At 41.8% G+C, this 14,752-nt stretch overlaps 1 protein-coding gene across 4 annotated transcripts in view; it reads right to left on the bottom strand.

The window, feature by feature from the left end:
- hip1rb (huntingtin interacting protein 1 related b) overlaps positions 1–14,752 on the bottom strand; it is a 38,508-nt gene that overhangs the window by 11,353 nt on the left and 12,403 nt on the right. For all 4 annotated transcript variants that reach the window (XM_077715724.1, XM_077715727.1, XM_077715725.1 and 1 more), the window contains 11 exons: positions 9,787–9,862; positions 9,551–9,714; positions 9,012–9,084; positions 7,211–7,394; positions 7,031–7,119; positions 5,388–5,504; positions 5,224–5,325; positions 4,956–5,150; positions 2,466–2,613; positions 579–665; positions 389–496 (listed from right to left, as the gene is read on the bottom strand). In XM_077715724.1, coding sequence (XP_077571850.1) covers positions 389–496; positions 579–665; positions 2,466–2,613; positions 4,956–5,150; positions 5,224–5,325; positions 5,388–5,504; positions 7,031–7,119; positions 7,211–7,394; positions 9,012–9,084; positions 9,551–9,714; positions 9,787–9,862 — 1,343 coding nt within the window. The remainder of the gene's footprint in view (positions 1–388; positions 497–578; positions 666–2,465; positions 2,614–4,955; positions 5,151–5,223; positions 5,326–5,387; positions 5,505–7,030; positions 7,120–7,210; positions 7,395–9,011; positions 9,085–9,550; positions 9,715–9,786; positions 9,863–14,752) is intronic.

Below are 14,752 nucleotides of genomic sequence, written 5' to 3' on the forward strand. Positions count from 1 at the left end.
CATAGGGGCAATTTTGAGTGTCCGATCAGCCTGTCATGCCAGTTTTTGGAATGTGGGAGGAAACCGGAGTACCCGGAGGAAACCCACGCAGGCCCGGCGAGAACATGCAAACGCCACACAGGTGGACATGACCTGGATTAGAATCCAGGACCCCTGGGCTGTGAGGCTGTCGCGCTAACCACTCGATCCACCGGGTCGCCCAAAGTCAGCATATTAATTTTAAAATGAAGTCATAAGTAGCAAGTTTTTATCAATAGCCAAGGGTCTGCTAATTAAACATTAGTTGGCATCGACATTGCAAGATGTTGATTGGTCCAAATAAATTGGACATGATTGGAGCCGACAACAATGTTGTAATCTGGAAAGTTAATGAAGTTCATAGGCTTACGATCGGCGTGGTCGGTTGGTGCCATGTGTGCCGTGGCGCCGCCATTCACAATGGCATCGGCGGCTGAGTGCGAGAAGTGAGTCAGCGACCGCAGCAGGCCTCCCGCGTCTGAAACACAACCAAGGGTGAGATCCACCCATACTATGGACAACATAGTTTAGGCGTTTGTTAATACTTTTCCAGAGCTTACCCTTCATGTCTTTGACATAGTCCGCTTGACCCTTGGTCATCATTTCGATGGAGCTCAGTGCCACTTCTGCTCGACTGATTAGATAATCTGAATGAAAAAAATAGCAAGAACAGTTGAAATACATTTACTTGGTAACACATACAGAAAGCAAAAAAGCGCTGCCTGTCATAACAAAAATCCTCTTTGATTCAAAGAACAGACTTCAAAGCTAGCATAATTTCTTGATTGAAAGGATTACCGGCACCGTCACAACTCCCTCGAGGCACATCCAGCTAACCTAGGGCGCTGATGTATAAACCTAGTTAAACCCTAATGCTAAGCTAATTCGCTAATAATGACTTTTTTTCGTTGTATCTGTTATTTGAAAGTGACAACAATTGAAGTAATATGGACCATCGAAAGAGATATTTTGACATTAGAAGCAAAATGGCCACAACATTTTAAACTTCTGGAAAGAAAATTGTAATTTCTGTAATTAGAAAGCATCAGGTTCTCATCAAGAAAGACTTTTTTCAAATTGAATAATTTAATATTTTGCATTCACAAAGACAGGTGTAGTAACTTCCTTATGATACTGACCCTAATAATGTGCTTTTGATTCATACAGTATCTCAGAAATACCACTAGGGATGATTCGTCTTAAGATTTTCGCTTTAAAGTAATACATTTGTACTCCCTATTAAAACCATGAATATGGAGGTGAAAATTGGAAATCAGGGGGGCTACTTATATGCGAGAAATTGTAAAATCAAAAAAAAAATCAAGGCAATTTTCAGGGTGCGGCTAATAGAGTACATACGGTAATTATCATTAAAATCTTGTCTATAGAAATCCTTGTCAAATTACAAATTTGCCTTTTTTGCAGACAAATTTTAGTCTATTAAAATTTATAGTGCATGTAACATTTTAATTTCATGAAATTAAAAGAATAATGTTGTATAATTTGACAATCAACCCAATTTTAGAAGTAAAACAAGAGGGTGTCATTTCTTGCAATAAAACAGGATTAATGCATAATCAACAATTAATTTGAAGCTTTTTCACACCTCAGTCTTACCGGTGCGTTTTTGTCTTTTCAGTTCTCCTTTCTTTAGTCTATCCTTAATTTCTTGCCCCAAATCAAAACAAATGCAGACTTCCAGAGGGGAAGATTATTAAGAGGGGGACGTTCACGTGACGTGCACAGAGCATGCTGGCTCCAATTGCAATTACATTACAGCACCTTCTCTCTTTTATCCACATAATTTATTTTATAACAAGTATTCGTTAGTATAGTATCCACACAGTTTTAATATGGATTTTTATAAACATATATGTTTAAAAAAAAGTCAGCGTGAGAGCACACATCGTTTTAGTATACATTATACAGAAGCCCAGCCCGACCGAACCCCAAGTAATGATTGACATTTTAGGCCTTTAGGGTTCGGGCCCGGGATAAAGATCTGACCTCTAATTCACAGCTCCTTGCCTTTTCTGTTTTACTTGGTTGTGTATGGGTAAACCTAAAGTTCAATACATGTTTGGAATTCTATTGGTCTAATTTCTAATATATATATTCATATAACACGTTTAGTTTTTTTCTAATCAAGATGTTTTAAGGGAAAAAAGTAAGTTGGCCTCAAATATCATCTTTGAAAAAAATGGCTGCAGGCAATAGTAGATTTTTTCCCCGTATCGACCTTTGTAAATATTTTATCGTTCAAATTCTAGTAGAGATAGCTATAAGATGAACTGTTATTAATCAAAAATAATTCTTCCAAAATTGCTGATTTTTGCTGAATTTTATCAACTCACCCAGTTTTTTTTAAATAGATTGTGTGGAAACCTGCCCAATCTGGTTACATTACTCATCACGCATAGAGAAGTAGTAGAGTGAAAGCGAAGAACCTGGGGAGCTGGTGCACCGGATGTGCAGGGGATCGTCCAGCTTGGCAGCGGCATCTCGTATAATGTTCTCTGCTTCGCTCACCGTGCCCCGCAGCAATGCAAACTGCTCGTCCAGGAACTTCTGCTTTAGCAACTCCTCTTGTTTATCCTGCAGAGGGTAAGAAGTTACATTCAACTTAAACAGAACAGAGGCTGAATGGACCCGGATTATGAAACGGAAAGGAAAAGAAGAAAAGACTTGCAATCAAATTGGTCCATCTGATTCGTCTACCATAGTAGTAGTGAAGGATGAATTAGGTGAGATTAGTTTTGCAAAAAGAGAGACTGCTCATAAGAATATCATGGGCATTGTCTCTCTCTCCCCGCAACTCCCTCGTGTAACGTCTCTGTGGTTGCAACTCCCTCGTGTAATGTCTATGCGAGCACTTGGCGGAGCGTTGCATTTTTTTTATGTGTTTTTTCCCGTTAGCCAGTTTTAATTGTGTATATATATTACTTCTCATTGGAAAGTGATCGTGCGTTATCCTATTGTGAGGACAATTGTGTGCATCTTTTTGGGAATATTTTGAAGGGAATACAAAAACAAAGGTCATAGTTGCATCTGAAAGTCAGGGTGGAGGTGGGGTAAATAGAGCCAACCCAGCCAGGAGAAGAATGGTATCAAAATTTAAAACAGAATTAGAATTTGAGTTTAGTGTAAGGTTAAATCAAACTTATTTTTGAGTGTGTCCGCATCGTAATCCAAGTTAAATTGGTTTAAATTATGTTACGAGCGCGTTGCCGTGCAAAGTCCCCACCCTCTTCCCCCTCTCACTCTGTCAGTCTCTCTCTGCTCTCCGCAAAATCTGTCTATTTTTAATTATTATACACATTTTGGTAGTACAGTGGTACCTCGAGATTTGTTCCAGGACTGAGCTCGTAAGTCTATATTCTCCTAACTCGAACAAACGTTTCCCATAGAAATGAAGTAAAAACAAATTAATTCGTTCCAACCCTCTGAAAAAACATTTAAAAAAAGGATATTGGATTGTGTCCGTGTATGTACGTACGCACGTACATACACACGCACATCCGTACGCACGTCCGTACACGCGTACGGACGTACGTACCTACGTAGGTACGTACCTACGTGTCTCTATCTCATTGTTTTTTATTAGAGATGGCCATTATCTATATTATTGAGTATTACAAGCAAACAAAAGATGGACTTTTGTATTTTTAAAATATATCTTTTAAATTAAGTTTTAATTTTGAAAGAAAATGTTTCTTCATAATGATATGATTTATCTGAGGAAGCTAAAATTGGTATAATTGGACTTGAAATGGTAAAAATGCAATTTTTCGACAGCATAATCCTTCCAGCCTCAGGCAGCCAAAGGGTAATTAAAAGAGAAGCAAACATTGATAAATGCTTCTTTGAAGAGAAACAAAATGACAATTGTCTTATCTTTTCAAAATTAAAGGAGCAACTTAGCAAGCAGCTGTGACAGATCACATAAGTTAGCCATGGCTGTGAACAGATATGATAAAAGTCTGAGTATTGCAATGGGGACATTACACCTAACAGACAGAAAATCTTACTCTAAGGCAGGGGTGGCCAACCAGTCAGAGACCAAGAGCCACATTTTTTACCGTGTTACCGCAAAGAGCCACATCACACAGATTTATTGTAAATGTCACACACCAGAATAGTAATGACATAAATTGACTCCTACAGTACTAACAGCACAGGCCAGTCATTATCAACAATGAACATTGTGTGCACTGTCTCACACAGACAAACTCTCAGTTCAACCAAGTCCACAAACAAAAATATAATAATTTACAATAGCGTTTTTCTTTTACTATGCATGTTACTTAGTGGGACTTCTGTCATAAAATCAGAGCCTATTTTTGCGCAACATTCGCTCCTTGTGAGCTGTCATTTATTATGAATGGCTTTTAACTAGCGCGCCCACCACGTGGGTGTACACCTCGCTCTCCTATTGGCTGCTCCCGGCTGAGCACTCTCGCCTTGGTCTGCCTCGCAGGGGGTGTGGCTTTTTCAGCCGACGCTCGATCTTTGGGATACTTTTTGTGTGCGCGACGCCGTTCATTGTCGCTTCTGGTTCACGGGAGCTCTCCCACTCTGTTAAAAACCTTTACTCAAATGACCTTGCTCCTACTGGGAAACTTTGAGGTGTTTTCATCCCAAGCACATGCGCATTTGACGAAAATACCGTATTGAACTCAAGCGAAGCGCACACGCAAATAAAACACAAATACAAACTTTGATATGGACGTAAGAGCCGCATGAAACCGGGCAAAGAGCCGCATGCGGCTCGCGAGCCGCGGGTTGGCCACCCCTGCTCTAAGGCGATCTACCAATACTACATTGGCGATCGACAGAATGAGCACACTTGAGCTAAAGGAATGGCGAAAAAGGGAAATAAGGGGGAGGGGGGATAGGCTGAAGGGGCAAAACAGGGAAAAGTAAGGGTAAGGAGTCACCTTGTCGTGTAGCCTGGCTTGCAGCTGAGCCAATTCCTTGGAGCTCTTGTCTTGAGTCTGTTGTATGGCGGAGCTCTGCAGTTGTGCACTCTGGCGCACCGACGAAAGCTCTGCCTCTTTTTCGCTCACCGAGCGCATCAGACGCTCCTTCTCTGCCTGCAGGGCACTCACTGTGCTGGCCACCTGAGCTGAAGTCTAACCAAGAAAAAAAAATCTGTAATGGTGAGGGCCACAGTCCGCCTGGTGCTTCGATTTGGCAACCAGTCACCTGCTCGCTGCTCTGCAGATTGGCATTGATGTGGGTTATTTCTGCCATCTTCTCTGAGAGCTCTCTCCTCAACCTTTCCATTTCAAGTTTCTGCTCTTCCAACTGCCAGAGAGGATTTCGGGACTTGGAAATCCCAATGCGCCAGAGTATGACACCAAACCCACCTTCATCTCCGCTTCCTGCCTGATGCGATCCACTTCAAACGAAAGCTGGCGTTTGGTCCTCTCTACCTCCTCCTGAGTCTGCTGTGTCACCGACAGCATCTTCACCGTGTCCGCACTCTGTCGGCAAAGGTGAGAAAGACGCCAAAATGGCCCTTCTTAAAGTGTGCTATGCTCGATTTATGTCATAAAATTCAGCATTTTTCAAAGGCTCGTGTCAGTTCAAGTTCCATTTAACTCAGTCCTTCCTAATTAATTTGTGTTGCACCCCACCGAGAAAGAATTAAAGCTTTTGCGCCTCCTCCCAACCAAAAAGATTACATTTTCTATAAAATCCTAAGTACATCTCTGCATAACTCCCTAGGCAAACTCAAACAGTGAGTGCACCACTGCTATCCACCAAATTAATGTGCAATGAAACTTTATCCTAGTCTGGAAAAAAAACATGTTTCCCGATGTGAAATATATTTGTATTCTTATATTTAGTCTTGCACCCTTTTCATTATGATGTATTAAAAGTTACTAGAATAGAATTTAACTTACACCTATTGGTTAAAATGTGCACTACACCTTCTGCACTCCACCTCCTTCATTTGTATTAACGCCTCCCATTTTTATGACTTGTCTTATCTCTAATAAAACTACCGTTGAAGCAGCTTTTCGGCGGGAGATAGCTTCGAGGAGCTTGGAGAGTAGTCACACTCTCGGCCTCAGGATGGTCCACTCCCCGCCTCTGCAGACGCGGCCTTTAACTTTCATTCCATCTGCCTCAGAGTGTGTTTCTGTGTTCGAGTTTAATTAAGTGTTGGCCAGTAGCCCCAACACCCGAGTTACAAGCTTCCAGGTATCGCTTCACAACGACAAAGTTTTTTCACGTTTTATGCAAGATACATATGTTTTTTCTACCTTGAATTTCATTCATTGACGTCAAAATATTTTTTTTAGGGTTTTATCGGCTTATATTTTCTCTATTTTGAAATAAATGACGTCATCAACTTGCATTTTCGTGCATGTCGTGTTTTTATTAGCATGAGCCGTACCCTCGATTCATTAATTTTTGGTCCGACAAAAGCGGCGTATATACGAGTAAATACGGTAGGTTAAACAAGACTGATTAAACATTTACATATTTTATATGATTATATAGATGTTTCACGATCATCACTTTTGCCATTACAGATGATTAAACGCCTGCGCAGCGTCGAGGTGCCAGTCTTTTTGCTCTCGTACGAGGGCAAAGCTCCACATTGACTACATTCAGCAAAGCCAACGCAAGTTTCTGTTTCGTATTCGACAATTAATTTGAAGCTTTTTCACATTTCACTCTTATCAGTGCGTTTTTGTCTTTAGTTCTCATTATAACGGTTGCCGAGGGGACTTTTTCCTCCGGTGGAGAGCACGGTTTCACTGGGATTCATGTACCCGAAATTTGCTCCAGGTTTTCCAAATAAAAATTTGCTCGTTATACTCGAACAAATAGGGTAAGTGGGTTTTGAGGGTATGAATTTACCGCTGCCATTCAAAATGAAATCTAGCGGCAATAACGAGACCACATGTTGGTTACTTCAGCTTTACGGCTGGTGGTACCCATGGAGCCAAGTATCCTTGCTCAAACATTTGAGAAGTGGTAAGCGTGAGCAGATTACCTTGCGAAGCAGTTCGGCGTGACTGGCTACCAGCTCCGTGTGCTTCTCCTTCAGCTTTGAGTAGCGCTGCTCCGTAGCCTGAGATCTCTCTGAAACCCCCCACCCACACCAAAAATGTCAGAGGGGGAGCCACACCCACCCACCAACCAGCCTCCTCTCAAAAAGCGACAGAAGTCTCACGTTCAGCCTCCACAAAGGCGCTCTGCCGCCCTTCATACTCAGTGTTACGCCGTCGCACCCCCTCCAGCGCCACACGCAGCTGCTCGTTCTCTGCCAAGGCACGCTGCTTTTGTGCCCGCTGCTCCTCTAGCTCCGCCTCCAGGCTGTTGATCTGTGACTTCAGTTGAGTTATGTAACGCTGGGCCTGGACAGATGCATTCATCACATAAAAAAATCACAAAGAGTAGCATGCAAAAGTTAGAGATTTTTTTTTATTGCAAAAGACACAAATTTGACATTTTTTTTCACTTCTCATGGCTCCAAATATTTCCAACTTTTCCATTGACTTGGACCCTGCCCACTGGAGGTTATTATTTCTGACAAAAACAAAAAATTCCACAGCCTCAAAATCAACAGGAAATGACCATAATTCCATCACAATCAAAAGAAAATTCTGTCTGCCTAGAAAGATGAGGTCTGTGGTGAACAATATCACACTAAACACCACGAAAACTATATAAATAATCCTGGACTTTCGCAAACGCAGCACAGATCTGGCCTCACTCCTCATAAATGGAGTATGGTCCAGTCCTTAAAATTCGTGAGGGTCCACGTCATGGAAAATCTCTCCTGGTCTACCAACACCACGGCGGTGGTGAAGAAGGCCCAGAAACATTTCCTGAGGGTACTCAGGAGAAACAACTTGGACACTAAGTTTCTGGTAACCTTCTATAGAGCCACTGTGGAGAACATCCTGGCATACTGCATTAAAATATCGTATGCTGGAAGCACAGCAGCAACAGAAAAGCCATGCAGAGAGTGATCAACACCGCCCAGAAGATCATCGGGTGCTCTCTGCCCTCACTGGAAGACATTGCCAGCCCTCGCTGCCTCAGCGGAGCCGGAACATTGTCAGGGACCAATACCACCTTGGTCACAACCTGTTCCAGTTGCTTCCATCTGGCAGACGCTACAGGTCCTACAAAGCATGGACAAACAGGCTCAAGGACAGCTTTTTCCCCAACAGCCATCAGGACTCTGAACCTGCAGCAACACGTGACGTGACGACAACACAAATCCCTTCTATGAAATTTAGTCGCAATGAGGTAACAGGAAGTTCGTTTGGCGTGGATCTGCCTTCCACAGGCTGACTGAGGGAGGGTAAGTATAAAGACTGTGAGAGGTAAGTGATCCATCGTATTCTTAACTTATTCATCTTATTAGACGCTACAGGTCTCACAAAGCATGGAAAAATATACTTAAGGACAGTTTTTTTTCCCCACAGCCATCAGACTCCGAACTTGCGTTAGCACGACACACAATCCCTTCTGTGCAATAACTTCGGGGTGTGCAATAACAATGTGCAATAGCTTAGAATTTACCTGAGCAGGATGTGAGTATTTATATTTTTATATTACTTATTTGTGTTCTGGTACTGGGAAAAAGCACTTTATGGAGTAGCACAGACATGGGCAAACTACGGCCCGCCGACTTTGTCCAAAAAATGTATGATGACAATAAAGGCCTTTGATTTGGTTTTGCTTTTATTTGATGACAGAGTTACCCAAAATGTACAAGTGATTCACAATCTACAGAAGTGAGCAGGAATGCGTCAAAGTCCAAAGGATGTTACCCATCACTTCCCTTAAATCTCTAAATGGGAGTGGCCCAATAACAACGTCCGTGGTTAACTGCTTAAGTAGTATAGCATCCCTTCTCAATTTTTCCAGAACGACTGGGACCAGTTCACCAAATTCCACAAATGGGAAGTACAATAGTTGGTATCCCTTCAAACAAAGAAGAGCATGAATCCGCTTCTCACCTCAGCTTTCACCTTTTCCAGTTCACCTCGCAACATCTCCAGCTCACGCTTCAGGTTCTCAATCTGGACATCTCTGTTGCAAAAACAGCAAAAACCAGATCACTTTGTAGGAAATCAGTGGCTGTAAATTCGCAAACATTTCGAAATTTAATTAAATATCGTAAAACTTAAATATTTAAAAATAAAAGTCACCAATATGGATAAAAATGAATTCTAAAAATTGAAAGGTAAAAAATAATTTTATAAATCAAAAGATGAAAATTAAATTTTAGTTACAATTTAATCAAAACATACACAAGTTTAAAGATGTCAAAAATGAATAAACTCGGTGAATGATATTTCAGCACTTTGATGGCAGTTGATGTCCAATTCATTCAGATTGGGAGAAGATCGCAGCAAATGACTGCTAAGAAATATTTCCCAATTTTTGGACACAAACAATTTCTATTTTAGCGTAAATATGAAGTCGGGATTTATTTTTGGGGGCCAAATAAATTGCTGAGTACCACCAGCACCCCTGATCTAAGCAGCAGGTGCACCTGTCGTCGAAGGCTCCATCAGGCGGGCCAAAGGCCTGATCAAAGATGTCGGGTTGTGGCTCAGGCTCATCGTCGTCATCGCCGTCATCCTCCTCGTCAGGGATGACCACCACCAGTTTGACGTGCTTAGCCAGGGAGGCGGCGTGTAGAAAGTTTGGCGGCGACTAGAAGGCACGAAAAAAAAGACTAAAGGAAATTTGCCTGATGTCGAATGGAAGAACAGAGAGGATTCTTACATCGGGCAGTCTGGGAATCTGGATCAATCTCTTGAAGTACATCATTTCGCGAGCTCTGTTGAAGAATGTCTTTAGGCTGTCGAGCATAAGACCATCTTTAATGCTTCAGCATTGACCTTTTAACTGTATTCAGTCGTGTATAAGACGCACCCTGATATTTGCCTTGAAATTTTTTAATTTTAAAATTTCTCACGGATAAGCCGCCACCTGATTCCCAATTTTCACCAACAAATGTGTACTTTGAAGGGCAAATCTTAAAACCAATCAACCCTATTGGTATTTCTGACATACTGTATGAATCAAAAGCACATTATTAGGGTCAAGATCATAAGGAAGTTATCATAAGGCAACCGTATTGCTTCCAATGTCAAAATTTCTTAATTACATCGATGGCTCGTATTACTCCAATAGTTGTCACTTTCGAACTACAAGAAATACAACGGAAAAAAAAAATCAATAATAGCGAGTTAGCTTAAAATTGTGATGCTCTTTGATAGCGCTCAGCTACCCAGATACCCGGGTCAGAGAGTGAGACGAAGGCACACAGACAATTCTTCAGCTTCATTTATATCAATTCCTAGTAATTGATAATGTACAGCATTCTTCTTTGACAAAACATTATAGTCAATTTTGATGAACACTGAAACAAGCTTCGCTGGAAACGTTAGCGGTGCTCTCTACTAAAGACTAAAACTCAAACTACAACTATAGGACCCTAAGCTGTCCACCTAGGTGCTTGAACGAAAAGCAAGGTATATCCTGCCTTTTAATGAAAACAAAGGAAAACATAGGAAATTAGATGCAACCACGGTGTCGTAAAAGGTCCTGAGCAGTGTCCTGCACACTCCAAAGGACCATAGTCGCGTCAGTAGGTAGAGGTGGCTGTGGCCCCTTTTATACAGGGCATCTATGTTTGTGGACCAGTCTAGTTTGTTGTTGATGCGAACACCCAGATACTTAAAATTTTCCACAATTTCAATGTCTGTATCCTGGATGTTCACCAGAGTGGTCTGTTGAGGTTTCATCCGAAAATCGATTACCATTTCCTTTGTCTAACCGGTGTTGATATAGTCACTCGTCCAACAATAGCGATGTGGTCATAGAACTTCTGGAGGTGGCAGGTGTCTGTATTATGTTTGAAGTCTGATATGTAGAGGGGAAAGAGGAGTGGGGAGAGCACTGTGCCTTGTGGGGCCACCGTGCTGCAAGCTACCACATCAGACATACAGTCCTGAAGTCTTACATATTGTGGTCTGTCAGTGAGGAAGCATTCATCAGGGGGCTGAAGTGATTGAGGACGATTCTCTCCATTATCTTGATCAGGTGATGCTACCGGCCTGAAGTGGTTTGGCTCCCTGCCTGACCGGACGATTTGCCACAATAGGTTTCGCCGACGGACGTCTGGCCGAGGGACAGTTCGTCGAGGGGGCATTTGGCCCAACGGAGTTAGCCGAACGGATAGTTAGCCGACCGGATAGTCAACCGACCGGATAGTCAGCCGATGGACGTTGCGGCGACGCGCTCGCCCTGGCCTCGGACGTTGCGCTGATGTGCTTGCCCCGCCCCGGTCGTGTGTGTGTGTACATGTTTCTCAACCTCGGCCCGCGGGCCATTTACAGCCCTTACAGATAACAGCGTTCTTTTAGAATAACAAGGGCATTTATTCACGGCCAAACACACAGAACAGTACGAGACAGAATAAAAATAGTAGTTATAACAGTAAGTTATTTGTAATTTTTGTAAATAGTTTGTATTGTATTTGTAATCTTTGTACATCATTTGTAAGTTTTTTACTGCTTTAATAAAAACACCATCTGTGAATTCACTTTTTCTTTTTTATTAAATAATTTTTAGAATGGCAGCTTATTGATAATGTGTTTAATATTGAAAAGCAAGTAAAATGATTATCTTTGAACTGGCTCTTGACTTATTCATCTGAACCATGTCCATTTACTCCCAAATGACCCATTATTAAACTTGCATCCAGAGGATGGTACTCTTTGGCCAGTTAACTTATAAAGTCTTCATGTTGTTTACGTCTGATGGTGAGCATTGTCCAGTAAATTTCTTTTGTGATCCATTTGTCACCCAACTAAAATAATCCTTTTGGTGACGCTTGCACTGGTAAGAACAGCCTAAACCACTTGGCAAGACGACTAAAGCTGAGGGGCACACATACAGTATATGTAAACATTCACAATACACTAGCCTGAGACTTTGAGTCTTGCTTTTATTTGTTTAATAAAATAATGAATTAAACACCATTTTTTTTCACACACAGACAGTTTACAAAAAATTACAATTAATATACGTTGGATGAAATTTAGGATATGTTAGAGGAAAGACCGGTCCAACCCCGCTGGACATATTCCTACATACAAGTACGCAGTACAGGGGTAGGGAACCTATGGCTCGGGAGCCATATGTGGCTCTTTGGATGGGTGTATATGGCTCTCCGCCTTTGTAAATCATATTTTTTCTTCATTAGATTCTTCTGAATGTATTCTCTCATTGATACTCATTGATAAGCAACAGTGAAAAAATGTTCTCAAAAGAATTCAGACTTTTTTTTTACTTTCAAAGTTGTGAAATGAATAATAAATGATCACATTTTCATGTATTTTTACTTTTAAATTCTGCGTATGGCTCTCAAGGAATAATGTTTGAAAATATGAATTGTTTATGGCTCTTCGTCAAAAAGGTTCCCGACGCCTGACGTAGTACTGTAATGTGCTGCCCGTCCTTTTTATTCAATATTGTTATATATGTACACCTACACGCACCCTTGTTATGTGAGAAAAACAACACTATAGGACAGACTAGGGGCTTAGAGAACAATACCTGAAAATGCTATGGAACACACTTCTAGTGATGTGTGCCAAAAGGAACAATATTTTAATTTTAAATAATTTCCCATTATTTTAGGAAATATATATTCAAAATGATTTGCTGAGAACCTTAATTAAAAGATTAATCTCACTGTTTTCTATTCTGGTGTAAATTTTCCGGAGTAGGATTTACAGTACTGACTATCATAACTACCTTTTTTCTTCTGTCGCGTACGGTTCTGTGTGTGTTTGGCCATGAATAAATGCCCTTCTTATTCTAAATGAATGTTGTTATCTGTAAGGACTGTAAATGGCCCGCGGGCCGAGGTTGAGAAACGTACACACACACGACAGGGGGCAGGGTGAGCGCGTCGGCGCAACGACCGTGGGCTGACTATCCAGTCGGCTAACTATATGTTCGGCCAAACGCCCCCTCGGCGAACTGTCCCTCAGCCAGATGTCCGTCGGCTTAACGTCTTAGGCGAATCGCCCGAGTACCGGCTCCCTGGGGTTCGCAATCTTTGGAACTGGGACCACACAGGAAGTTTTCCACAAGGTGGGGACCTTCTGCAGACTGACGCTGAGGTTGAAAATATGCAGAATAACTTTGCCAAGCTGATCCACACAGTCTCCCAGTAGTCTGGAGCTGAGGCCGTCTGGAACGGTAGCCTTCCTTGGCTCGATTTTCTTAAGCTGTTTATCACCTGATCGACAGTAATGCAGACACCGGTGGAAGAGGGGAGGAAGAGGAGAAAGAGGGGGGAGGAGTTGCTTCTGGTCTGGGGGGTCAAGGGAGTGGGGGCATAACTGAATCTGTTAAAGAACTGATTAGCCCACTCCATGTCTGTGTACTTCGGGGCTCTGTCACTGTTGCCTCCTTGGCCCGAAATGGTCCTCAAGCTCCTCCAGAACTCTTTAGTGTTGCCTCTCTGGAGTTGGTTCTCTAGCTTCCTCTTGTAAATGGTCTTCCCCTTCATTATCTCTCTCTTCCCAGTTCCTTGTGGACCATTTTCAGATTCACTTTCTCCCAAGACCTATAAGCCCTCTTCTTCTTGCTCAGGAGGGCCCTTAGATCCCTGGTGACCCACGGCTTATTGTTGGAGAAACAACAGACCTTCTTTGAGGGCAGTGTTCTCAACACGGAAGTTAATATAATCTGTGATGCAGTGGGTCAATTTCAAAATCAAGGATACTCGCGTCTGGCCAGTCAGAGCACGTTTAACTAGGTTAATACGCAAGCGCCCCAAGGTAAAATGGCTGCGCCCCGAGCGAGCAGTGACGGGAACGCGAGTTTTTTTCACGTTTTATGCAAGGTACGTACATTTTTTTTAAATTTTCATTCATATACGTCAAAATACATTTTGATTAGCGGTTTATCTTTTCTCTATTTTGATATAAATGAAAGTATCGACTGAATTCGCTTACGTCGTTACATTTAAGCCGTACCCTCAATTCAATCATCATTTTTAAATCTGACAAAAGCGGCTTATATGCGAGTAAATACGGGAAACAAATTGGCATATCATTAAAAAAAAAAGAAAATCTCAATGTTTGAGAATAAAATAGCAGAAAATATTTTTTCACAAAATATCGTATTTTCACACCTATGAAATGCACTGTGAAAGGGTGCAGTCTCATGTGCGGGTATATTTCCTGTTTTTTGGCACTAGAGTTTTTTTAAGACAGCACGGGCAAAACTAAGTTTGATAATGCTTTATTGGGGTAAAAGGTACACTCTTATATAAAGAGTTCGGTATTTAACATGCTAGGCTCCACTGTCAGTCAGAGTTGTGTATTCCTGGAACTTGATTCCTGCTTTGGCGAAAGCTTGTATAGTGCTGGCCGACACTTGAGCCCAGCCATCCAAAATCCATTGTAACTCCTGACATGCATCACTCCCCAGCCTTTGATTATCCTGGCTGTTATATTGCCATCAACAATTCATTCCAAATCGTCACATAACTCGTGCGACGCTGCCTTCCCGAACTACAATGTTGGCCATCCGTTAGCAATGCGTGAGCTAAGCTGTTAAATTGTGTTCGATCCATGGCTCTGATATGGCGTTTCTTTAAGTATTGAGAGTGTTTTTGAGGGTTACAAGCACTGCAAGCATACGTAAGTCAAATGCCTTTCCAATC

The sequence above is a fragment of the Stigmatopora nigra genome, chromosome 4 (genome assembly GCF_051989575.1).
Source record: "Stigmatopora nigra isolate UIUO_SnigA chromosome 4, RoL_Snig_1.1, whole genome shotgun sequence".
NCBI classification, from domain to species: Eukaryota; Metazoa; Chordata; class Actinopteri; order Syngnathiformes; family Syngnathidae; genus Stigmatopora; species Stigmatopora nigra.